At 40.1% G+C, this 27,148-nt stretch overlaps 2 protein-coding genes across 2 annotated transcripts; one reads left to right on the plus strand and one right to left on the minus strand.

Annotated features, from left to right (window-relative positions):
* The first annotated feature begins 4,147 nt into the window (after positions 1 to 4,147).
* On the plus strand, positions 4,148 to 7,453 carry LOC131621448 (probable CoA ligase CCL7). Its single transcript, XM_058892500.1, has 6 exons — positions 4,148 to 5,279; positions 5,383 to 5,572; positions 6,381 to 6,526; positions 6,652 to 6,719; positions 6,824 to 6,926; positions 7,061 to 7,453. Exons 1-6 carry the CDS (start codon positions 4,281 to 4,283, stop codon positions 7,172 to 7,174), a joined length of 1,620 nt encoding a protein of 539 aa, XP_058748483.1. The 5' UTR covers positions 4,148 to 4,280; the 3' UTR covers positions 7,175 to 7,453.
* A 13,159-nt stretch (positions 7,454 to 20,612) lies between these two features.
* LOC131621392 (pre-mRNA-splicing factor CWC22-like) lies at positions 20,613 to 24,945 on the minus strand. Its single transcript, XM_058892430.1, has 2 exons — positions 24,806 to 24,945; positions 20,613 to 21,228 (listed from the first exon to the last, which is right to left on the minus strand). The coding sequence occupies exons 1-2, from the start codon at positions 24,943 to 24,945 to the stop codon at positions 20,613 to 20,615; spliced, it is 756 nt and encodes a 251-aa protein (XP_058748413.1).
* Between the last annotated feature and the right edge of the window lie 2,203 nt (positions 24,946 to 27,148).

Below are 27,148 nucleotides of genomic sequence, written 5' to 3' on the forward strand. Positions count from 1 at the left end.
TTTTGGGTACGGTCAGTGAGATGGGGAGCATGTGCGCAAACGTATGGAGCTGAAACATTCATGTTGCGGCTGATGCAATCCTAACCGATTTGGTGGCATCCATGGAAGATTTTGATCTAATAGAGTTATTGACGACAATAATTCCAATTTTTGAAGAGACTGATACTTTCAAGTGGTGGCTTAATCAAGATGGTCGTTTTTATGTCAATAGCTGTTATAATTGTTTGAGGGATAAAGAACTTGAAGCCGTCGTGTCAAATGATACAAATGAGGCATTACAAACATTATGGAAGAATTATGTTCCTTCAAAGGTTAAGGTGTTTGGATGGAGAGTGATGCTCAATAGACTTCCAACTAAAACCAATTGGCAAGGTGAGGGGTCATTCATAATGAAAATGATAAGGTTTGTGTTTTGTGTCTTGATGGTCTACAAGACTTGGAGCATTTATTTTTCAAATGCAGGTTTAGTCTAAGAGTGCAGAGTAACGTTTATGGGTGGCTGTAGATGAATGGTGTGGAAGAACTTGTTGGATTGGATCATCTTTCTTGCTTTACAAGTGCAAAATCGTCGGGAAAGTAAAAAAAAGAAGAATATCCACATGGTGTGGTTGGCCATGTTATGGTCCATATGAAAATTGAGAAACAAAATTATTTTTGAAAACGATAGGTACATCATAGAAGATTTAATGTTGAATATTAAAGTGGTCTCTTAGATTTGGTTGACTATTGATAATAGAGGGAGGAGCCATACAATACTGTACTACTCCGGTCTGATTTATAAGTAAAAATTCTCTTTTTAGGTTTATTGAATAATGAATGTATCTAGTCTACATAAAAGACAAGATACATTCATTATTCGATGAACCTAAAAAGAGAATCTTTGCTTATAAATAAGGCCGGAGAGAGTATAATTGATTGTCCTCTCCATTGGATTTCGTGAACCTTACTTGAGTTGTTTTTGTGTTTTATGTATTTGGTTGAGTACTCATATCAACATATTTTGCTTATAAAAAAAGGTGTGTATTTTTCTAAAGAGAATTTCTTTACCCACCTTCCTATGGGGGGCACCCCCAGCGAAATCCTCCATTTGCCCCTACTTCGGAGATGCATCTCCGAAGTAATTTTTTTTTTAGATTTTTTTTTACTTCGGAAATGCATCTCTGAAAACATCACTTTTTTGGTGTTTTCGGAGATGCATTTCCGAAATGCATGAAAATTCAAAAAAAAAGGAATATTTCGGAAGTTCATTTTCGAAAACATATCTGCATATACAATTTTCCCTCCTTCGCTATTTCATCATTTTTTCTCCAAAACTTCTCCAAACCCTCTCCAAAACTCAATCAATCTCCATCCATTTTTCGTCTCAAAATCAAGTTTCAAACCGTTGATCACGTTAAAGGGAGCATAGAAAGCCACAATTTGAGGTAAACATCTCTCATTTCATCCCCTATTTCACTACATTGATTGAAGAATTTTCTGCTGAAACCTGCGATGGTTCGGAAGTTCATTTCCGAAATATGTTACCTAACAAATTTCGGAAATGTACTTCCGAAATAAGCCCTGGCAGTAAAAAATAACAGTTTTGGCCAATTTTGCTAATTTTTGCATATGTTAGGTATGGTGCATCTGGACAACATTGTGCACGACGACGTAGTAGCTAAAGCGGAAGTTGTCAACGTTAGTACCGATCCGTGTATCAATACATATATAATATAAGTTTACCATGTACCAATCCGGGTACCAATACATATCAATACATATTTAGTTTTTACCGGACCGTTTTTTGTTTGTAATGACCGTTTTTGTATGTATTGTCGTTTACCATGTAAAATCGGACCGGTTCAATACATATATAATATAAGTTTGTTTTATGTCATCATTGCCTAATTTATGCCTATTTTGAATGCTTTTGGTATTTTTTACACAAAATACTCAGCAATGCACAAAATGCAAAATTCACCTCTGTTTCTGCATAATTCGGAAATGAACTTCCGAAATTTATGCCTATTTGAAGGCCATTATTGCTCCAATAAGTCTATAAATACAACACACTCTTCTTCATCCTCTTCACACCACAAAACACAAATGACACAAACCTACCCCCACCTAGCATTCGTCTACTTCACCACTGACTACCCGATGCCGTTCCAATTCCGCTTCTCGCACGACACGCCGTTTGCGAAGTTGATAACGTCGCTCAACACGCTATTGCAATATCCAGAAAATTGAAAGGTTGTCAAGCTCGAGTACCGCTCGCCATCGCTTAACGACGACGGAGACGTTGAGTTCACACCTTTTGAGATCAAGAACGACGAAGATTTAGCGGTTTTGTGGACAACTTTCGACCGATTTTCTTCGAAGGGCCCGATTGAGTTGGACGCGAAACTTCAAAGATCGGGGGACAACGTTATCAAAATGTTGACTCATCCTCACCTACTCGTGTTTAACAATATGTAACTTTAATCTTATGTAATGTGATCGATGTAATCTTCATCCGTTAAATAAATCGAATCGTTGTTGTTTGTTATTTTTCTTCTGTCCAGACCTTATTTCAGAAGTACATTTCCGAATTCTTCCAAGGGGGTGAATTCGGAGATGAACTTCCGAATACACCAATTTTCTGGAAAACAACTTTATTTCGGATGTACATTTCCGAAATCATTGTTTTTCATTAAAAAAACATGTTTTCAGAAGTACATTTCCGAAAACACATTTTTTTCAATAAAAACACGTTTTCGGAAATTCATTTTCGAAACAGGGATATTTTGGTAAATTCATCAAAGGTGACCAAGTAAGTTAGAAGGTGGGTAAAGAAATTCTCTTTTCTAAAAAAAAAAAAAAACCAAAAGGTGTTCTATTAAAACCCAAATACTCAGAACATTGATAGAACCTTAATTACATCATTGTCCAATACACGTTTCTCCACTTGACATTAACAATCACTAACACGTAATTAAAAAAATCAAAACATGACGCCATCACAACTTTATTCTAAAACTAAAAACCAGAGTCCCAAACATTAATGACAACAGGGTGAGTATTCTACTAAAGTCTTGCCTTTTCAAAGAAAAATCACAATAGGACCAGCAATAATGACAGGACCATCTTGTAACAAGCAAAACAAAAAAAGACAGGACCATCCTAAGACAGTACTATCAGCCATAATTGTTTGCCAATTCAATATTTTCATAGCATCCATTTGTGAACATGCTCACAAGCATTTTACACCTAACTACAACCTATTTTGCTTCAAAATACTTGTCATCATTACATGGAGAAGATAAAACTTAGATACAAATTTTTAAATTTGATTTTTATATAATTATTTAATTAAAATATAATAATTATAAAAAAAAATGTATACATATAATTTTCTCTTATTTTCACTCTATAAAATATATTTAAATATACTTATCATATTTTTATTAAAAAATAGTATGAATCACACCTAAAAAATTACATATAAATTTTTTCCTTAATATATATGTTCGGCATAAAAAATATTTATCAATATTTATATATATTTAAAAAAATTATGAAAAAAAGTTTTTTATTTGGGTACAATTATCTAATAAATATTGTATGTAGCTGGAAGTTTTTAGCATACAACAAATTTGCTGCCAATAAATATACATTAACGGAATGAATTTTTTTTTTTTAATAAGTAATTTGAATCTAACGGATTTCAAATCTGAAACTTTGAGATGAGCACTCTCTCAAGACTCAAGCGTTTCACTGTTAAATCACACACGCACACGAAATAAATATTATATATACATTAGTAAATTTCTATACTGAGAATATAGTATAGTACAAAATGTATACTAACATAATTAATCATTAAAAATTAATTAAAAAACATTCATTTTTTAATATTATAATAAAAAATATTCTATTTTAAATTCATTATTTTAGTTAATATTTCATTCATATATCACATATGATATAGTTAGTTAATGAATCAATTATTTAATAAATTCATTAAAATAAAGTTATAATAATAATGACTAAAAACATATTTTTAATTGGAAAAAGTCAAAGTAAAAATAAATTTTGTTTTATTCATAAAGTCTCCAATACTTATCATAAATTTTATATCAGAAATAAATAGAAAAAAAACATAATTTTTAATTTTTGAGACAAAAACAAATCCTTGGATTTCTCTTCCTCATTTTCAGTTTGTCTTATAACATAATAAATCTCATCAATAGAACAGAGACACATTCATCATCACCCAAAAAACCAGAAATTTTCTATTTCTTCAAGCTGTAAATTTTCCAATGCAGAGATCAGGCTACGGTTCGGATGGAATATACCGTTCTCTAAGACCTTCCCTTACCCTACCAAAAAACCCGAACCTCTCTCTCGTCACACATCTTTTCAACAACGTCGCTTCTTCCCAAAACAAAACCGCTTTAATAGATGCCGACTCTAATCAATCACTAACCTTCGCTCAATTAAAATCCCTCACAATTAAACTCTCACACGCGTTAATCCACACCGGTGTAAAAAAAACCGATGTCGTTCTCTTCCTCGCTCCAAATAGTTACCTCTACCCCGTTCTCTTCCTCGCCGTCACCTCCATCGGCGCCATCGCCTCCACCGTTAATCCCGCCTATACCACCGCCGAAGTCTCCAAACAAGCTAAAGATTCAAATCCGAAACTCATCATCACCGTCGCTGAGTTATGGGAGAAAGTAAACCACCTCAACCTCCCTGCAGTTTTTCTCAACACCGGGACATCGACATCGTATTCGAACGTCACGAGTTTTGAATCGTTCGTCAAACTTGGAGAATCCAGTGCAGATTTTCCGAAAATTGACGTGAAACAGAGTGATACAGCGGCGCTTTTGTATTCCTCTGGGACCACTGGTTTGAGCAAAGGCGTGATTCTGACTCACGGAAATTTCATTGCTTCTGCGAAGATGATTACGATGGATGATGAACTGAACGGGGAAATAGACGATGTGTACCTTGTTGTTCTTCCGATGTTTCATGTTTTTGGACTTGCGGTTATTACTTGCTCGCAGCTTCAGAGAGGGAACGCTGTGGTTTCATTGAAGAGGTTTGAGTTTGAGGTGGTGTTGAGGACGATTGAGAAGTTTAGGGTTACGAGGTTGTGGGTTGTGCCTCCTATTGTACTTGCTCTTGCTAAGCATAGTTTGGTTGATAAGTATGATCTTTCTTGTTTGAAGTATATTGGGTCTGGTGCTGCTCCTCTTGGGAAAGAGTTGATGCAGGAGTGCGCGAAGCGTTTCCCTCGTGCGATTATTTCTCAGGTCTGTTTATGTTTGAGAAGTGGTTTTAAGTTTGAACATGAAATAAGCTGATTATAAGTGATTTTTATGTGTTTGTTGTTTGTTTTTTTTTTTGTGGTTTCAGGGGTATGGTATGACTGAAACTACTGGGATTGTTTCTGTGGAGAATACAAGGATGGGGATTAGGCATACTGGTTCAACTGGAATGCTTGTTGCTGGAGTGGAAGCTCAAATTGTCAGTGTGGATACATTGAAGCCGCTTCCTCCTAAACAGCTTGGGGAGATATGGGTACGGGGTCCGAATATGATGCGAGGTACGTAGCAATGTAGAATTTAGGCATAAAACTTCCATCTTATGGATAAGAAATGGTTATTTTGTTTAGTGCATTGACAATGAGGAAATGATAATTGAATTGCCTTAGGCTAGACAAGTTGAAGTTGAACTGCGGGATAATATAATAACAGTACTAATAAGATGTCTAACGATCTCAGGGACGTGAGTTCCAAACTGCGACATTCCACTAAATCATGTTTAAGAGACGACATTCCGGCTATTGGGATACTAAACCAGAAATGAATAAATAAGAGGTCTAGGGAAATGTTATGAATTGTATTCGCAAGATTAAGCATCAGATATTTGAACAACACTTGTGCTTACAGCTTTGCCTTTTCTTGTTTATGTGCTAAGATGCCAGGAGTGATTAAACCAGCTTCCACTCCATGTTTTTTTGCCTTGAAAATGTAGTGTATGGCAGCTGCTGATACCTGTTATAATCAACCCTTGATGTGCTCATCAATTGAATTTAAGTGCTGTCTTTTAGGAGATTCATTTTATATTTACAAGTAATTTTCTGTTAAATACCGCATAGCAAAAACACCAAATTCGAAAAGAAAAAAAAATCAAGGTATGTCACCATGGTTACGAGAAGGAGATTTCTTCTGTGATGTATGGAAATGCATCCCATTGGCATTAGAAGATATGGTGCTGTTTCTAATACTCTACATTGTTTAAAGTATAGTTGAGATTCCCTTCTTTACTTCACATGTAGTTTGTTGTTAATTTATATTCTGTAGGCGCTTTTCCAAAATGCAAATTATTGAAACTATAGCTAAATTTTTCAGGTTATCATAACAACCCACAGGCAACTAGATTGACTATAGATCAAAAAGGGTGGGTACATACAGGAGATCTAGGATATTTTGATGAGGATGGTCATCTTTTTGTCGTTGATCGTATCAAAGAACTGATCAAGTATAAAGGTTTCCAGGTATATAATTCAATGTCATAACCTTTTGTTTATAACCTTCTGCTTATACTTGATGAAGAATATTTTTGATCTACGCATTTCATCTGTCTGAATTGTTTGCTATATTCGTTATCCCTCTATCTTAGGTTGCACCAGCAGAACTTGAAGGGCTTCTTATTTCTCATCCTGAAATACTTGATGCTGTCGTCATTCCGTAAGTTTCACAAATGTCATCTTTATGCCATTCTACCGTCAGAAGAAACACATCTTATATTGTCCGTAATTGGAATTCTTAGTTGGACTACTTCCATTTTGTAGATATCCTGATGCCGAAGCTGGTGAGGTTCCAGTTGCCTATGTTGTGCGATCGCCCAATAGTTCATTGACCGAGGACGATATTAAAAAATTTATCGCTAATCAGGTAAGATAATGAACAAGCTTGGTCTCTGACCATTCATGCTTAACACTGATGAAGCCTGAATGTAACATTTGTTATGAATTATGTCTGATCTACTCGTGTCTCTGCATTTTTTCTGTTGTCATTTTTGTTTGCAGGTAGCACCTTTCAAAAGATTGCGAAGGGTTACATTCATCAACGCTGTTCCAAAAACAGCATCAGGAAAAATTCTAAGAAGAGAGCTTATCGACAAAGCGAAATCCAAAATATAAGTTCATAATTCTTTTCCTATTTTTTAAAGGGTTCAAGTTCTGTGATAGAATGCATGTTGTTAATTGTATATGTATAATAAAAAGCATTGGTTTGTTGGACTCAATACTTTTATTTGATAACTACGAAAATTGAATAATATATTTCAGACGACATTCAGGAAGTACATCCGTGTAGGTCTCTTCTTCAAGTTCTCCATAAAAGAGAGCATTTTTCACATTAAATTGATCTAAATTCCAATTGTAATCTACTGCTAAAGATAAATATTACCATATGATATTCATTTTAAAAACTCAAGAAAATGTCTCTAAGTAAAACAATTTCCAAGTATTGTTCTTATTCAGTGCATTCATTTTCAGGTCTATTGCTTGTTTCCATTTTATGTTAGATGCCTCAAATGAATAGTTAGGTATTGTCATAGTGAGAAAGGCTTAATGAGTGGATGCAATTTTTACAAAATTTAGGTTTCATGTTCATGATAAAATTCAAAAATTGAATCACCAATGTTTGAAGGATTGAGAAAAGTTATCTCATGTAATATCATATCGAGTATATTTAATAAAGGTCTTTTTTCTTGTATATACTAAATTCTTTTCATATTTTACATCAATTCCAACATTTTTATTGTTTTTAGAATAAAGTCCAATCTCAACATTGTCACCATTAGTTTTAGTTTCAAATTTTGGGCTGAAATTAAGGTAAGAAAGTAGAAGAAACTCTTCTTCCTCACTTATAATTTTCCCAGAAGATAATTTGAAGGAAATAACTTTCTTATTCAAGGAAGATAACTTTTTGAGAGATTAATAATATAAGAGATGTCGGATAACAACATTTGTTTATTACTTATGGATATAAATTGATCGTACCTGATCAGAAGAATCGTCACAGCAGTAGGATCTGGCTTGATGAACAGGATGGGGGGATACCTGCAAGGTTCTCCGATGCTAAAGTCAACAGCTATCAGAGAATGAGGGTTTAAGAAGTGAAGAATAGATACCTGACCCTCTAGTGAAAGAGGGTATTTATAGCCCCCAGCGCTGGGCCAAGGTTTCCTAATTGGGCCAAATCCAATTGGAGGCCCACGTGCTAGGAAACTGCCAGAACACCCTCTGCTAGGGCTGAGTCAGCAGATGACTCACGTTCTGGATGAGCATGGCGTAGGATTCGGAGGAGGTTGACCGGATCCTTCGCTGAAGTGTTACACGTGGTCTTCATGCTTGACTGATTCGTAACGGTAATCAAGGAAATGAGCCCAAACGTACTGGGCCTGCTCGGCTAGCAAGAAGAGTTGGGCCTGCTCGGCCTAGTCCAGAACAGGAGCCCCCCAAGTCGTTAGTACTGTGGGAGTGATGACATTATCCAAGGGGCTGGCCGAGCACGTGTACGAACGAGCGTTCGTAGCCAACTAGGGTATTCTCGGATGTTGAGTCTTCGGCTCTCGGGGAGCGGATTTGCTGCAGAGAGACGTACGGGCCGAAGAGAGGATCAGTTTGAGGTCGCATAGCCTGGCCGAGGAGGTGGCTGCTCCACTTGATTTGTCTCGTCAGAGTTTACCTGACAGGTGGCGACTGTTGGGAGTGTAATCATTGTAGCGCCGTTTTTTGATTCAGGCATTGATTGCACCCTTTGGACTTCTCAACGCACTTTATGACTTCCTTTACGCTTTCCTATGCTGGGAGCCGCCTTTAGGGTGTAGGCAATGATTACGCCTCTTAGGCTTCCTAGGCCATCATGACACCCTTTGGCCTCCTATCCCTATATAAGGAGTGAGAAGATCAATCATTTGTTACTTAGCGTTTTAAAACTTCCCAAGACTCGTTCACGGACTCTGCTCTCCATCGCGTGCTTCTCTCCTCTACTTTCTCAAGTAAGTTCCTCGTCTTCTACTTTGTTTTTATTTAAGATTTATGATCTAGCTATGAGCGCGGCGAGCGAGATTTATGAGCGTGCCGAGTGGGTTTAGGAAACGGAGTGTCTTTTTGCATGCGTTTGCCGAGTGAGGCCTGAGTATGACGAGTGAGAACAGTTGAGTGAGCCGACCAATGTATGAATTTGGCGGGGAGAGTTTAAATGTGACGAGTGAGGACAATTGCATGAGCCGATCAGGGTATGAATTTGTCTGGGATTTGGATACGTTCGTGGGAGTCCTTACTCGCCTGCTCTCCCTGCCCTTTCACTTGACCTGCGGTGGAAGGGTGGATTTGATAAGTCGAATTCACTGTTTCCTCTGCTTTTCAGGTAAACGGCTGACGAAAACAAGAATGATGTCGTCTTCGAAATATCCGACGGGGACGAGGCAATTGGCCGCTCGCAAGATGAGGAAGTTCTAGTTGTTGAGACTTCCCCGAGGGAGCTCGAGGAATGGGTGGCCGTTGCTCCGAGGACAATCGCCTCGCGTTTTACGACGCATCCCAAGGAGGCCTTTAACGTCCTCGAAGATCTTGGGCCGAATGTGGAACCTTCCTGGGGTGCGTTTGTACCTAAATCTCACCAGAGGATATGCTCGGCTTTCCCCGGTCCTCGATTTGCTATGTATGAGTTTGTCTTCAAGGAGGTCGGGCTACGGCTTCCCTTTACGCATCTGCAACGGAACGTTTTCAGGTAGCTACGTTTATGCCCGTCTCAGCTTCATCCCAACGCTTTTGCATTCCTGAGGGCTTTTGAAATCATTTGCGGCTTCTTGGAGGTCGAGGCGACTCTGTCCCTCTTTTTCAGAGTGTTTCATCTTCAGAGGCTGCGCGACTCGGATGGCAAGTGGAGTTGGGTGTCCTTTAAGCAGCCGAAGAAGCTGTTCGCCATCTACCAAGACTCTATCAAGCATTTTAAGGGCCGATACTTTGTGGTCAAGCCTCTCACTCCTGGGGCCGAGGATCATTTGTTTGAGATCCGTGATTATTACCAGGACGGGGTGAAAAAGGTTGGCCCTTCTGCTCGGTTCCTGTTGGAGTGGCAATACGACCATTTCGAGAATGGGACTGACGCCTACATCTTCCGGGACGAGGATCTAAACGAGCGCGATACGACGGGGTATCAAAGGCTCGTCACCTTTGTAGATGGGTTTAGGCCGGCGGTATGTACGTTGCCGAACGGGCACCCTATAGTCGAAGAGGATGGGGGTCCTATGCTTGAGCCTCGATACATCAACACCAAGGCTATCCTCAAGTGCGAGGGTTATGGGGATGCGATGATTTTGCTTGGTGAGGAAATTATTTCTTTTGCCTGAGTTATACTCTTTCTTTGCTAACTTATTCTGTTTGCAGGACAAATGGCTGATTTGCACGACAAGGTCGTGAAGATGAGGGCGAAGAACAAAGCGGCTGCCAAGGTGACTGTGAAGAGGACCCGGGTCGAGGAGATCAAAGTGGCTGCTGCGGTTGCTCCTGATGGTGGTTCTCCTTCCTCGATTGGGACGACGTCGGGAGGTTCTCCGGCCGGGAAGAGACAAAGGATTGAGGGGGCCCCTGAGGTTCGTCCTCTCATCAACGATAACCCTTCCGACAACGACATAGTGCCGCCTCCTTGTACCCTGCATCGGGGACTTTTCTCGAGGAAAAATATTCTGCTCGAACGCGAGGAAGTGAGGCATATCGTAAAGCGGGACAGGGTGTCCCGGGGGAACGACTTGGCCGAGGATATCGAGGGGATGATGAGGGTGGCCGCTCTGGCTATGGCCCTTAATGCTCAAAGGGTCTGTCCCCAGAAGGACTACGACGCCTTGCTGCTCAAGTATGAAAAGCTGGAGCATGAGTTTGAGAATTACAAAGACAAGTACGAGATCCAAAACAGCCTCGTCGAAGACCTTTGCAAGGCGCGGGACAGGATCAGGACCTTGGAGGCTGAGGAGAAAAGGCTGCGGGAGCGGGTTGCTGACCTGGAAAAATCTCACCTCCCTGCTGCCGAGGAGGATGAAGATGAGAAGGCTTTGGAGACTCGCTCTCAGCTTCTGGGTAAGGTGAGGGAGCTGGAGGTTGACTGCGTTGCTACCCTAGGGGTTGGATTCAAGGCTTCCGTGGATCAATTGAGGGTCCTCAATCCGCGCTTGGTGACGAGGGGGATTGGTCCGTATAACAAGGTCGTGAACGGACGGATCGAGTCGAACCCGGAATTCGAGGATTGGGACGACGAACAGGATGTCCAGGGTGGCGAGGATCACGGGGCCGAGGAAGACGACGGCGACGTTTGATCGGCCTCTTTTTTTATTTTCTGGCCTGTGCGCCAAGACATGTTTTGCGGCCTGCGTGCCGAAGTTTCGTTTGTTGGGCTATGCCCGGATAATTTTTTGGGGCCTGCGCGCCCGTCATATTTGTTTTGGTCGGCTTTTAATGCTAATACTATTTCGCATTTTGTTTTGATCATCTCGTTCTGTGTTTTAGAATCTTTATTGTTGCATGTTTTTGGTACCGGGTTATGTTTCTGCCGGGGAGGTATTTCAACACTTAGGAATATTTTGCTTTTGGATTGTGCTCGGCCGAGGTTAGTTTCCCGGGCGTGCGGGGTACGATCGGGGCGCGCAGAGCAGGTGTGCTCTATTAGCGGGCACGAGACCGCGGTCGGGGCCAAGTGCTCGCGGCGTGAACGGTCCCATCGCGAGCTGGGGTTCTGCCATGCAGGTACTGCCACGGTGGGTCTAGGTGTATAATCCTCCGTGTAGCCAGTTTTATTCCTCGGTAGGGAGTTCCGGCTGTCGCTGTCGTGGAGTGCTCGTGTTCGTACCATGACGCGAGTCCATGCCCGGTCTTTCCTCGCGTTCGGGAAAGATGGCCGGGGAGTGTTAGCTTATGTCTAACTGTAATAGCGTCTGAGTTTTTCAGCATTCCAGGTTCGAGCAAGTTTTTCACCGAGAAGGTTCTCGAGGTAATAGGCGCCATTCTCGGTCTTATCGTAAACTCGGTATGGGCCTTCCCAGTTCGGGGCGAGTTTGCCCTCGCGTGAGTCTTTCATGTTTCTGCGGAGCACTAGGGCGCCGACTTCGAACTCGCGTTTGATAACTTTAGCGTTATGGCGCCGAGCTATCTGTTGCTTTAATTTTGCTTCTCGGAGGGAAGACCCTGCTCGGATCTCTTCGACCATGTCGAGTTCTTCCCTCATAGCTTCGTCGTTGAGTTCTTCCTCGAGAGGAGACTCGGTCCGACGAGAAGGTTCTCGGATTTCCACGGGTATCACGGCTTCGGTGCCGTAGGTTAACCTAAATGGGGTTTCGCCCGTGCTTGAATGGGGCGTTGTCCTATATGCCCAGAGTACACTGTGTAGTTCCTCGACCCAAGCCTTCTTGGCCTCGCCGAGTCTCCTTTACAATCCTCGGAGGATGACCCGGTTGGCCGTTTCAGCCTGCCCGTTTGTTTGGGGATGTTCAACCGAGGTGAAGTGTTGTTTTGTGCCGAGCTTGGCTACAAACTCTTGGAACTTCCTATCAGTGAATTGGGTGCCATTGTCGGTTATTATCGCCTGTGGTACCCCGAACCGAGCGAGTATGTTCTGCTTATAGAAACGGAGCACGTTTTGGGACGTGATCTTGGCGAGCGCTTCGGCTTCTATCCATTTAGTGAAGTAGTCCACGGCGATCACCAGATATTTGTTTTGGTATGACCCGACTGGGAATGGTCCGAGGAGATCCATTCCCCAGGTGGAGAAGGGCCAGGGTGATGATAGGGATTTAAGCTCGTTTGGTGGAGCTAAGTGCATGTCAGGGTGACGCTGACATTTATCGCATTTTTGGACGTGTTCCTTGGCGTCTTGCTGCATGGTCGGCCAGTAATACCCTGCCCTGAGGGCTTTTCTCGCCAATGATCGGCCTCCGAGGTGTTGGCCGCTGATCCCCTCGTGGAGCTCTTGTAGTATCTCGAGTGCTTGCAAGGCGTCGACACATTTGAGGAGAGGAATGGAGAAACCTCACCGGTATAGTTTGTTCTCGACGATAGTGTACGAGCAGGCTCGTCTTTTGATCGCTGAAGCTTCTTTCGCATCGGTCGGAAGTTCGTCCTTCGTGAGGAAGTTGTATACCGGGGTCATCCAGTAGTGGTCGTCGCCTATGGCGAGTACTGGTAGGGGTTGTGCGTCCTATGTCTATGCTCGGCCTTGATAGGATTTCCTGGATCACCGACTTGTTTCCGCCTTTCTTTCTCGTGCTCGCGAGTTTAGATAAGACGTCGGCTCGTGAGTTGTGTTCTCAGGGGATATGCTCGACTTCTGCCTTTGCGAATCTTTTCATCTTATTTTTGACGAGCGTGAGATACTGTTGCACCCCAATTTTTGACCTCTGAGATCCCATCATTTTCTAAGAATCATGATCATTATCATTATCATTTATCATCATGCATATTTTTATTTACTAACAAAAAAATAAAAATAAAAAAAGAGTTTGTTGCTTGTGTGTTAAAAACAGGAGAATGATCAAGAGAAAGCTGAAGAAATTAGGGTTTTGAGGCCCACAAGAGGTTCAACATTATCTCAAGACTCAAAGGTTCCTCCAATCAATATTCAAGTCCAAGGATGGCTCAGTTTAAGGCATACAACTCTCCAGATCGCCTGAAGCACCAAATTAGGGTTTTGACCTAATTTCACCAGAGGGTTGACTTTTAATCAGGAGATGATTCCAAGACTCAAATTATGATTCAAAGGCCTTCAAATCAACATTATAGTCCATTCATGTCATTCAATTGAAGAGAAGACCTTGATTCATTGAAAGATCACAAAACTGCGGTTCATTTGAAAAAAGTCAACTGCAGTCAAAAATCAAGATTTTTGGTCAACATCAATTATTTGAAGTAATATTCATCATTTGATCAAGGATTGATCATAATTCATCAAGAAAAGTTCAGAAATCAACAAAACTCAAAATTGCAAAATTAAGGTTTTTGACATAAAAGTCAACTGAACTTTGACCAGCAGTAACTCTCTACTCGTTCATCAGAAAAATTACAACCGAAGCTCATTCTCAAGGAAATTCAATTCTCTACAACTTTGATGTTGGGTCCGAGGTCAAGAAATGCTTCCGCCTAAGAGATATAAGCCAAAACATTACAGGTCATTTTCAAAGTCAACAAAAAGCAGTTTTTTGTCAAAGCCCATATCATCAAGATAACTTCTCCAAATGCAAAAACGCTTCCAAAGTGGCTTGTAGAGGACATCTTGGGCTTTCCAAAAAGTACAAGAACACTTTCATAGGATCAAAATTGAGGGAGATATGCCTTGATGAAGTTGACCTTTTTTGGAAGAATGCATGAAACAAGTAATGACCAAAATTTGATTTTTTTTCAAAAAGGCCAATTCTTTTGTGATTCAATCTTGATTCTCATATGTTTAAAGATATTCACAACCTATCCATGGTTCATGACATTTTTTATTTCATTTTTTATTGAATTTTATTTATTTAAAATTCAATTAAAGTGAGATAATTCAAAGATATTATCAAAGATGCTTATGGTTGCCAATCAAGACTAATTCAAAGATGCTTCAAGATAATATTTGAGATTGGAAAGAATAACACTTGAGTGTTTTAACCATGGTTAAGCAAATGCACTTATTGAAAAAATATTCCATTTTATATTCTTTTCCAAAATCAATCTTGAAAATTCCAACTTGCAAGAGTTCAAGATCAAATCATATGCCTATAAATAGAGCTTCATTTTCTTCATTCAAGAGGAAAAAAAAGGGGAGGAACACAAAGAATAACAACAATCACCACAAAGTCATAATTTAAGTTTATATTTTTCAAAAGTTTCAAGAAACTTGTAAAAATCAAGGCTCATTCAAATAGCCACTTTCAATCACTCTATTCCACTCTTAGAACATCATAAAGTAAGTACAATGTAATTTTTAATATGTAGTAGTGTTAGGAGTTCATGAATTAAAAACTCCATATTTATGCATATTTTCAATTTCTCAAAAAAAATGTTTTAATTTTAGTTTTAAGTTGATAAAATGTTTATTTAATTTTTAACATAAAAATATTTTATTTCTTTTCATAATTAATTTATTTTGCTTAATTAATTAGTAATTATGGAAATATTGCTTTTTAATTATTTTCAACCAATAAAAAAAACTCCAAAAATATTTTCCTTTTAGATTTAGGTTTATATTTTTATAATCTAATTTTTGACATAAAAAAGAATATTTTTATTGTTAAGTTTAATTATTTGTATAATTATTTGTTTAATTTTCTTGTTAATTAACTTAAAATCAATTCCAAAAAAATCACAAAAAAAAATGAATTAAGTTTAATTTGTTTTATATTTATTTTTGTATATTATTTGATATTATTTCTTATCTTTTTTTGTCCCGAATTGGAATAAAAGATCAAATATGGCAGAGATTGTATGCAGTTGATTTAAGACTTTTGGAAATTTATCGTGTAGTCGCTATGATTCTATCAAGCTTCTGATAAATTTTCATTAACTTTAAATCCGAGATCATCATTCACTCACCATCGATCTTCACTAACATCGTGGATATACTTGACTAGCTTCAAGATGATTCGCGTGCTAACATACTAACAATTAACTTTAAATTCCGCATTTTATTATATTGTTCTTTATATTTCTTGCTTTATACTTTATTTTATCATTCATCATATTTATGTTTATGTTATTTTTTCTTTGTCCATTTGGACATATTATTTATGTTTCTGTCATTTTTTCTTTGTCCATTTGGACATATTATTTATGTTTCTGTTATTTTTTCTTTGTCCATTTGGACATATTATTTATATTTCTGCCATTTTTTCTTTGTCCATTTGGACATATTATTTATGTTTCTGTTATTTTTTCTTTGTCCATTTGGACATATTATTTATATTTCTGCTATTTTTTCTTTGTCCATTTGGACATATTATTTATATTTCTGCTATTTTTTCTTTGTCCATTTGGACATATTATTTATATTTGTGCTATATTTTCTTTGTCCATTTGGACGTATTATTTATATTTCTGCTATTTTTCTTCGTCCATTTGGACATATTATTTATGTTTCCGCTATTTCTCTTTGTCCATTTGGACATATTATTTATGTTTCCGCTATTTTCTCTTTGTCCATTTGGACATATTATTTATGTTTCCGCTATTTTTCTTTGTCCATTTGGACATATTATTTATGTTTCCGCTATTTTTTCTTTGTCCATTTGGACACATTGTTTATGTTTCTGTCATCTTCCTTTTGTCCACTTGGACCATATTTTTACCTTTGAGCTAAAACATTGATAAAACTAAAAAAAAAAGCACTTTGCACACTTGCACCTCTATGGTTTTCCCTCTTATTACTTTTTTTTTTCATACCATCATTTAAGAAAAGTATTAAATGCACAGGAAAGATCTTATAAATTGAGAGTAGATAATTCCTAATTGCTTGCTCAAACACTTTCATTTTCAAACAATGTATTTTCAAAACTTCTCATCTATTTTCAAAACTTTCATCTGGTATTTGAAGGGCATTATTCCCGGTGAAACTCTTCAGAGACCTATGTGACCTATTGTCCATCTTCACTTCTTCTATTTTCAAATCAATAAAGCATTTAAAAAGTGAGCTAAGCAATTAAGAGCCCATGGATAACCATGGATACAAAGGGTGCTTAAAACCTTCCCTTTGTATAACCAACCCCCCGAACCCAAAATCTGTCAAAAGGTCTTTTTTCTGTTCTTTTATGCCTTTCCTTTTTTGGATAAAATAAAAGTCGGTGGCGACTCTTGCAAAAATAAAAAAAATCAAAAGAAAGAGCAAGGAGTCAGTTCGCAAAAACCGAGTTTACAGATACTCAACGAGAACGTCGTTTTTGGCTTGATAATCGCCGCTGATTTGGGACGCGACGAGTTGAGAGTCGGTGTAGATCTTAACCTCCCGAGCACCCACATCTTCGGCGAGTCGCAGACCCACCAGGAAGGCTTCGTATTCAGCCTGGTTGTTTGATGTGGTGAAGGACAGAACCAAGGATACTTCGATGATGAGCCCTTCGTCGTTTTCTAGGATAATGTCGGCCCCGCTTCCCGAGCTGCTTGAGGCGCCATCTACGTAGATGGTCCATTTATTCTCAGTTAGGGCCGGGGAGTTAGCGATTGAGGTCATCTCGGCTATGAAATCTGCCAGTGCCTGAGCTTTCAGCGCCTTCCTGCTTTCGTATTGTATGTCGAATTCGGATAGCTCGAGGGACCACTTTAGCATTCTCCCGGCCATGTTTGGTCGGCTGAGAAGTTGCTTGATAGGTTGATCTGTTCGAACGACGATGGTATGGGCGAGGAAGTAGTATCTCAGCCTTCTGGCTGCCGTTATTAGGGCCAGCGCGACTTTCTCGATTTGTTGGTAACGCACCTCGGGTCCTTGTAGGGCTTTGCTGGTGAAGTATACGGGCTTCTGCCCGTCTTCAGTCTCTCGGATCAGGGCCGTGCTGACCGCTTCATTTGAGACGGCCAGGTAGAGGTATAAGGTCTCGTTGTCTCCAGGTCGGGAGAGGACGGGTGGTTTTGAGAGTACTTGCTTAAGGTGGGATAGTGCTTGTTCGCATTCCTCAGACCATTCAAAGGTCGCTTCCTTGCACAGTAACTTAAAGAATGGGAGAGCGTGCTGGGCGGATTTTGCGACGAAACAGGATAGTGCCGTGAGCATCCCGTTTAGGACTTGGATGGATTTTTTATTGTTAGGAGTGGGGAGTTCCGAGAATGCTCGACATTTATCCGGGTTGGCTTCTATTCCTCTTTCGGTTAAGTAGAAATCGAGGAACTTTCCTGCCCGGACACCGAAGGTGCATTTCTCTGGGTTGAAGCGCGTCTTACAGGATCTGGCCTGCTCGAATACTCGCTCGAGATGCGTGGTGTGGTCGGAGTCCTCTCGATATTTGACGATCATGTCTTCCATGTATACTTCGAGGGTGTCGCCGATCTCCCCCCGGAATACCTTGTTCATCATCCGCTGGTATGTGGCTCCGACGTTTTTGAGTCCAAAGGGCATTATATTGTAGTAACAATTGCCCGACTCGGTAATGAACGCCGTGCACTGCTTGTCGCACCTCGCCATGGGGATTTGGTTATAACCTGAATAAGCATCCATAAAAGATAACAATTTATAGCCGGCCGAGTTGTCGACCAGCCTATCAATGTTAGGCAATGGATAAGCATCTTTGGGACATGCCCGGTTAACATCAGTATAATCAACACACATTCTCCATTTTCCATTAGATTTTTTGACTAGTACAACGTTTGAGAGCCAAGTTGAATACTTGGCCTCGGAAATAAAATTTGCCTCTAAGAGGTCTTTTACAGCTTTCTCGGCAGCCTCCGCTTTCTCGGGAGACTGCCGACGCCTACGTTGAACTACTGCCTTCGCGGCTGGATCGATGGAGAGATGGTGGCAGGCGACCTCAGGGTCGAGTCCGGGCATTTCCGTTGCGCTCCAAGCGAACAGGTCGGCGTTGGCTTGAAGGCAAGCCACGAGCTGCTTCCGCGGTAGGTCTGGGATGTCCTTACCGATCTTCACCGCTTTGTCTGGGTTGTCGCCCAGAGGGACGAGCTCGAAGTCCCCGTCCGGGACAGGTCGGACGGGATGAGCTGTCTTTGGTCGCGTCTCTTCGCCGTTCTTCAGTTCTTCTTCCGAAAAGCGAGCGTCGAGATTGACTGAGCTGACGTTGGTCGGTTGATGCTGATCTTCTCGAGGAGGCTTGTCTTCGGCCCTTGGCTTCTTGTTGGAGCTGGGTGGAGGTGCGATTAGCTGCAACCCTTTTACCGATGCGTCGAAGATCCTTCTGGAGGCTTCGATGTCGGTGTTGATGGTGGCTACTCGTCCCCTTCTCGTGTAGAATTTCATCTTCAAATGCACGGTCGAGGGGACGGCGGTGAGTTCAGCCAGAGTGGGCGCCCAATGATGCAGTTGTAGAGGGTCTTGCAGTCGATCACCAAGAATTCTTGTCTTGACCTGTCTGGAGGCTTCCCATTCCCCGAAGGTGACGATCAGCTCGACGTAACCCCAAGGTTTGGTAGTGGCCCCGTTGAAACCTTGGAGGTCGGAGCCCACGTAAGGAGTGAGGTGCGAGTTTTCTAGCTGGAGGGTCTGGAAGAGGTGGGAATACATGATGTCGACCGAGCTTCCCTCGTCTACTAGGACCCGTCGGACGTCAAAATTTGCCATTCTTGCTCGGACGAGCAGGGGAATTGTGGCATTCGGAGCTCCGCCGGGCAGCTCTTCCAGGTAGAATGTGATCGGGTCCGATTTTCCTTTGAATTTCTGGAGGGTAGGGTCGAGGTCTGCATTGACGCTGATCAACTCATCGAACTTTCTCTTCACTGAGCTGATAGTGAGAGAGTCGGGGTCTCCGCTGTTGGAGACGACCATAGCAGTCGGAAACCCTTCCCATGTGCTGAAGGCGGTTGTTACTCCGACCGAGGGTATGAAGTCCTCTGGTCGGGTGATGGATAGAGATACCTGTAGGGGCCTGCTGTCTGGTGAGTTGCCCTCGTCAGAGTTCCGTTGGTCGTCCCTCCGAGAAGGTTCTCCTTTCTTTGTGTATTTCGAAAGGCGACCTTCCTTAATCAGTGTCTCGATGGCGTCTTTGAGATGTATGCATTCTTCGGTCAGATGCCCGTGACTCTTGTGGTACTTGCAGTATTTAGATTTATCGGTCCCTGGTCTGGCGGGGTTCGACTTCGGGGGTCTGATGCTAGAGTTCTTGAAGTCGGTGCTTTTGCACTCGGCCAGGCTTTTCTCGTGTGAAGCGTTCAGGGGAGTATAGTCGTTGAATCGACCGGCTGGTCCTCGGCGTTCTTTGGCGTCGTTGGATCTGTCGTCTTTCCTTTTTTCGTGTCCTCGCCATGAGCCCGAGTTATCATAGTTCGAGCTGCGGGCAGCATCACTGCCTCTCGAAGCTTTTATTGCAGCCGCTTCCCCTTCTTCGAAAGCGATGAAGGCTTGGGCCTTGCGGAGGAGGGCGTTCATGGTGTGCACCTTCTCGATTTTTATAGCCTTCTTGAAGTCACTTCCGGGGAGAAGTCCTCGCTCTAGGAGGTATCTCTTCATGTAATCGGTCGTCTGTACTTGGACGGCCTCTTTGTTGAACCTGTCGAGATAGTCTCAGAGGGGTTCGTTGGTTCCTTGGATCACAGCTTCGAGGTTCGCTTCTAACTTTGGTTGCCGACGGGAGGCTGTGAAATGACTCAAAAAGAGTTCCTTGAGCTCGGTCCATGAGTGGATGGAGTTGGGGGGAAGGTTCCTGTACCACGTCATTGCTCCTTTCCTAAGAGTGGTCGGAAAGATGCGGAATTTGATGGAACCTTTGACGACGTGATAATCCATGACGCCTTCGATGCTTCGAATGTGGTCGTCGGGATCGGTAGTTCCATCGTACAGATCCAAGGTCGGTGGCTTTTCCATCCCCCGTGGAAGACGAGCTCTTCGGATGCTTTCGGACAAGGGACTGCGGAAGTCTTCCTCGTCACTTGGTCCTGGAGAGGTCGAGTGTCTGCCTCGTCAGGATTTCCCTTGAGCTCTGCCCGGATTGGTGCGGCCGTCCCGGGGAGGGGAGCGTTCACGCGGTTTCAGCACAACTTTGGAAGGGTCTCGGGGATCTTGTTCAGGGGAGAGGCTTCCAGTTTCTGTGGTCTCAGGTCTCTGATTCTTCCTGCTCTTTCGCCGTGGAGAGCGGGAATATGATCTCTGACGATGGTACCTTCTAGGCGGGGAGCGCGAAGAGGATGGGGAACGCCGACGATATCTCCTCGGTGGTGAGCGTGAGGAAGAATAGGAGCGTGATCGATAGTGCCTCCGTGAGGGGGGACGATATCGTCGTTTCCTTTCTAGCTCGTGAATGCGGTCACCTTGAAGCCTGATGAGACGGTTTGTCTTTTGCAACTCTTTGAGCAGGAGGACGGTTGTGGGGTCAGCTTCTTCGGGGATGTCGACCTGGTCTTGGTCGTCCTCGTGGTGAACTCTTCGCCTTTCGGAGGTATGGGTGAATGAAGAGGCAACCTGCCCGTCTCTGGCGTCTGTTTCGTTCAGGTTCTGAGGCTGCTCTAGTCCATTATGGGGTTGAGGCTGCTCGTTGCCACCGTTTTGAACCTGTTCGACGGTCTGAAGTTGCTGTCTTCTGTTGGGTGGAACCCTCGATGAGATGTTGAAGGTGGAAGGGATCAGGGTTTGGGACGTTGGTGTTGTTGTTGTTGCCAGCCATGACGATCGTGAATGGATTAGCTTTGATCTTTGTTTGTTAAAGAAGGGGAAGCAAGATTCCCACAGACGGCGCCACTGATCGTACCTGATCAGAAGAATCGTCACAGCAGCAAGATCTGGCTTGATGAACAGGATGGGGGGGGTACCTGCAAGGTTCTCCGATGCTAAAGTCAGCAGCTATCAGAGAATGAGGGTTTAAGAAGTGAAGAATAGATACCTGACCCTCTAGTGAAAGATGGTATTTATAGCCCCCAGCGCTGGGCCAAGCTTTCCTAATTGGGCCAAATCCAGTTGGAGGCCCACGTGCTAGGAAACTGCCAGAACACCCTCTGCTAGGGCTGAGTCAGCAGATGACTCACGTTCTGGATGAGCATGGCGTAGGATTCGGAGGAGGTTGACCGGATCCTTCGCTGAAGTGTTACACGTGGTCTTCATGCTTGACTGATTCGTAACGGTAATCAAGAAAATGGGCCCAAACGTACTGGGCCTGCTCGGCTAGCAAGAAGAGCTGGGCCTGCTCGGACCAATCCAGAACAGATATAAATACTATTTTTATTGAAAGCAAATTTAAAGATTTTACATAATCCATTTGAAAAAAATGTAACTCCCAATCGTCCCATTCTAGACATTTTTCTTAATATTAGTTTTATTCTAATATAATAGTATACTATGATAAACTTTAAAAAATTAAAAGATGATCGATCTTTTTATGAAGTATGTAACAATTAGTAAATAGTTTTCATATTAGTTATATATTTATTTGATATTAGAGTTTCTTTAATTCTACCTAAAAGTGTAATAATTGTTAAGATACATTTTAATGCTATAGGATTAAGTTTTTCTCTACCATCATTATAAATATGTACACTCAAATATATTAGGAGTGAGATTATTAAAAATGGACACTTCAAGGTAAAGGTAAAGTGAGAATAAGATTTCCATATGAATTTTGGATACAATGATAATATAAGGTAAACGATTTATGAGATATGATGCAGTTAAGAAAACTTCACCCGAATATTTTTTAGGAACTTTATCTTAAAATATCATAACACGTGTTTGATTTAATAAGTGCTCATTCTTTCTCTCTACAATTCTATTTTGTCTAAAAGATTTAACACATGAAGATTCATGAATGATACCTTATTTTTTTATAAAAAAAAATTAAATTAAGTTTGTGATTAAAATCATCTTTGACATAATAAGACTTAATTCTCTTGATATCACACCAAACTGATTTTTAATCATAGAGGGAAAGTGAAGAAACACATAATAGAAAAATAGATCTGAATAATCTGAGTACAATTATCGATAAATGATACAAACCAATAATCACTTGATATGTTTGGAATAATCCGTCACTATAAATTAAATAAAATAGAAAAGTATTCATTTTATTAATGAATCGAAAAAAACATGTTTGTGTTTAGCAGAGTTGACACACATCACAACAAATATTCTCTACATCTAATTTTTTTTAAAATATGAAGGAAATAATTGTTATATAATTCTAAAGGAAGGATAATTAATGCGACAATGGTAAAAAGATACATTCTCTCTTTTGATTTATATTTATTAATAAATTTATTAAACAATGAAGCATTAACTTAATGATCATATAATAAAATTTTATCAATATCATTTTATTGAAAATAATGATAATTGACTACTAATAATATAATAAACTAATATTGATAATTAAATTTAATCAATATCGATTTATTAAAAATATTCAAATCAATAATGATATTAATAACAATTAACTACTGATAAAATAACACATCGGTAATTAAATGTTAATTACTCCCTCCGTTTTTTATTATAAGTCGTTTTAGACTTTTCACACAGATTAAGAAAAATAATAATTATTGTATGAAAATGAGAAATTATGAAGATTTTTACAAAATTATCCTTCATTAATGACACGTGGAAGATAAATTTATATAATTGAAAGGAGAGATAATAATAAATATTTAAGGATATAATAGAAAAAATAGCATTAATTATTTATTGAAATTGTAAAACGACTTATATTAAAATACAAATTTTTTTTCCAAAACGACTTATAATAAAAAACGGAGGGAGTATTTTGTTATGTATATATTTTTATAACGGAACACAAATAATTGTGTTTTAAGTATCATAGTTGTCATACCCCAAAATTTGCCCTCTTATATTTGCAAATGTCATTTTATTTCGAATAAGTGACGCATCATAGTTGGTAAGGACTTGAGGTTAAAAGGCGCAAGAACGAGAGGTCCCGGGTTCGAATATCACTTCTAATATTTCTCCTTTTTTTATTTTTATTTTAGTCCTAACTTTATTTCCATTTTATTTAAGTAATCACAAAAATCACAAAAAAAAAATAAAAAAAAAAAGAGAGAAGTTTTTTTCATTAATTTAAATAGTATTTTCGTTTTATATAAAGAGTATTTTAAAAAAAAAAATAATTTTTTTTTATTTTTAATCATTATTTTATACACATTTTAACCAAAAATCACAAGAAAAATATATATGGTAGGTTTCTACTTAACTTTCCCGACAAGTTAATTTCATTGCATTTTTTTAATTTGGTTATTAATCCTTGATTTTTATCTTATTGATTGCAAATTATATTTTCCATTTTTAGTTAACCTAATTGCTATATATAAATAGGACACCTTCATTCACAAAGGGAGGTAACAAAAAACCCTATTCACCGACCCTCTCTCACGGAGAAAACCGAACAATCATAATCTCCTTTTCACGACAATAACCCTTCACGACAATAACCCTTACACTGCAGAACCTCCTAGTTTTTTCTATACGCCCAGCAACCACAATTCACACTAACCATTCACGTTTCACTCTCTTTGTTTCATAACATCACACTCTCACAAACTGAACAATTTCATCTATCCTAACCCCTTACGTACAGTACACACAATACTAACCTTTATTTTCAAAACTCAAAATAAAAAAGGTCAAAACCTTTTGTTTAACAAAATCATCAAGATTCATACAACAATCATATGCTTCCATCATGAACACTAACATTAGTAGTATTGTTTTTTTAACATTAATACTCTTTAATTAACAATGGTATGTTAGTTTTTGTTTCATGAAAATTACAGATACAATTGAAGGGGCGCATCCCTCTGGAAAAGGAGAAGTTGAAAGCGGGTTCGAAAGAAACCACCGCATAATCATAATCGATGACGACGTTCTCCTCGAGACTGCTGCTCACCAAATCCGTTCGGCACTCAAACGGAAGCAACACCGACGTTCTCGATTCAGATCCGACAATCACCTTCGCAAGCGGTATTATGATTGTGCCATCTCCGATCAGTTCATAGTTTCAAGTTTCGTAGCCACCAGCCGGAATGCAACTCACAGTTGACGACGGCAACCACGACTTCCTCCTAATCGGACCCTCCGTCCATGGCAACAACCGCAAACAAAGAGCGTCGCGGTACCCTTTTTTCGGTGAAACCTTCGAAGCCAACACTCATCACCGCCTGCCACTGCCACAAGAAGCCGCATTTGACTCTTTATGTTCATCATCACAAGCAGTTCCAACAGCAATTTCACGATTCGAACCGGATTCCATAAACAGATCCAACAAATTCAGAAAACTAAGAATCAAGTTCACCATGTCTGGTTCAGGTTCTACTGAAACATGAGATCGAGAGATGGTGAAACATGAGATCGAGAGATGGAGAGGTGAAGTAGGAACAAGGAAGGGGCGCCGTAGATTTCGTTGTCGACCGCCGGTTGATTGGTAAGAGCAGAGAGATGGCTGTGCCGTTTTCTGTTTGTGAAAATAAAGAAGAAGAACGTGAGGTACTGTGACCTTATCCCTTTTTGCATTTGTTATTTAATTTCTTTTCTTTGATTAAAATATTTAATTGAATGCTTAACGTTAAATCCTTAGTTAATTAAATAAATATATGCTAACATGTTAGTAACTAGAATTCTATTTCTTATATTGAAAACAGCAGCTAAAATATATATTTAGTTTAATTTCTTTCATTAGCAAAAAGAATACAAAAAAATTGTTTCACTTAAGTTTGTTAGAATTTAATTTGAATTCTTAGATTTTTTTCGTCAATTTTAATTAACTTTTTATTAACACTTTCTTGTTTTTGCGAGGTACTACCATCGCGAGCATGAAATTGTTTTGCAGAATTCATAGCTTGTGCATGCTTCAGAGTTCCTCTGACTACGAACCACATCAGATCAAAGCTAAGTTCCCGGTTCTATTTCTTTTTATATTTATTTCTGCCCTTTAATTAAATTTAATTATTCTGCCTTTTAATTTCAATCATTTAATTTTTATCCTTTTGATCAATGAGGTGTCCATACACTCACGCCTTATTTGTTTCTTTGCTCATTCCTAATGGTCAGAGTCGATGCTTCTGGCAAACCCTTGCCCTCAACCCTGTCAGGAAAATGTCAAGCTAAGTACCTTCTCCCTATTCTATTTTTAATTTATTATCCTATTTTCTTTTGTAGTTAATGAGGTTTGCCCTCGAATTTGATAATGCACTCACTATATGTTTTCTGCCATCTTTTCCTTTTCAGGGTTTGTCAGATGCCAAAGCTACGTGTATTGGTAACCCTAACTCTAATATTTTCTGTCTTAATTTTTAATTATATCCCGCTGGTTTCAATTCCCCTCTCCTCCGCTGGTTACAATTTCCCTTCCCCATTATTATTGTTATATTATTGTGTGGTTAGTAATCTTAGGGAGTGCAAGCCTTAAATCAATGTAGATAATTAATTATAAGATAATTTTCTAAATATAATCACGTGATTGGTGCACACACGCACGCTTTTGGGTAACCTCTCTGTTGCCTTGTTGCCTTGTTGCCTGTTGCCTTGTTGCCTGTTGCCTTGTGTTTCTTGCAGAATAAGCCATGTCCCTCGAATACGAGGATACCTCAGCCTGTTGCCTCGATAATTAAAAGGTCATACGACCCTAAATGATGCTGCCTTCGATACACAAATGACCTCGACCCTCGGAAGTTGCCTACGGAAAAAGGCTGAGGTATCTTCTGGTTGCCTAACAAAAATGGCTTATTCTGATTCTTGCCTTAGACTACCTGCCCTTCTATGGCATGGGACAGTCTCATGGCAAAGGATGCTTCGACGACCCTTCAACCTCCAAACGAAAGGCTTCCTGCCCTCTTATGGCAAGGATTGACCCTTTCATTCTGAAAGGCTAAAAAGAGACCTATCATCTGAGTTTAAGGTAATTGCCCCTAATTGCCTTGCAATGCTCATCTTTAATATTCTTTCTCACAATTCTTCGAAAACTGGCTACGCTCATTTACGAGCTAAAGTCCACTTTTTTCTTTCATCTACTTTTTCTAAAGACAAACGAGCAAGCAAAGCAATTAAGAGCCCATGGAAAACCATGGATGCAAAGGGTGCCTTACACCTTCCCTTTGCATAAATTACCCCCCGAACTCAGATTTTCTTTAAAAGGTTTTTTTCTGTTTCTTTTTGCCTTTCTGAATTTGTTTGGATAAAATAAAAGTCGGTGGCGACTCATGCTTAACCGCGACATTTCGATCGATAAAAAGTCAGTTCACCGTATTACAGAACTGGTGACTCTGCTGGGGATTTTCGATAAAAAGAGGGGTTACCTTAAAAGTTTAGGATCACTTAAATGTTTTCTATTGTTTGCTTTGCTTGCTTTATTTTTGCAGGGCTGTTTTGGGTATCTTGATGTGTGAAAGATCCTAACCCGGATCTGAGTACCTTAGGTATATGGCATGAGATCAAGGAGACTGCACAGCGTATACTGATGTGGTTGATCTGATGGCCATCGTTAGTGTGACACATTGGTTTGT

The sequence above is a fragment of the Vicia villosa genome, unplaced genomic scaffold, assembly GCF_029867415.1.
Source record: "Vicia villosa cultivar HV-30 ecotype Madison, WI unplaced genomic scaffold, Vvil1.0 ctg.000004F_1_1_1, whole genome shotgun sequence".
Lineage (NCBI taxonomy): Eukaryota > Viridiplantae > Streptophyta > Magnoliopsida > Fabales > Fabaceae > Vicia > Vicia villosa.

Excerpts from the sequence above, each read along its gene's own strand:
- LOC131621392 (XM_058892430.1), bottom strand. The coding sequence starts at position 24,945 with ATGGTGAACTTGATTCTTAGTTTTCTGAATTTGTTGGATCTGTTTATG. Across the intron at positions 21,229-24,805 it reads TCTTGTGGCAGTGGCAGGCG|AAGACAGCAACTTCAGACCG; the intron begins GTGATGAGTGTT and ends TCCACCCAACAG.
- LOC131621448 (XM_058892500.1), top strand. The coding sequence starts at position 4,281 with ATGCAGAGATCAGGCTACGGTTCGGATGGAATATACCGTTCTCTAAGA. Across the intron at positions 5,280-5,382 it reads CTCGTGCGATTATTTCTCAG|GGGTATGGTATGACTGAAAC; the intron begins GTCTGTTTATGT and ends TTGTGGTTTCAG. Across the intron at positions 6,720-6,823 it reads CTTGATGCTGTCGTCATTCC|ATATCCTGATGCCGAAGCTG; the intron begins GTAAGTTTCACA and ends TCCATTTTGTAG.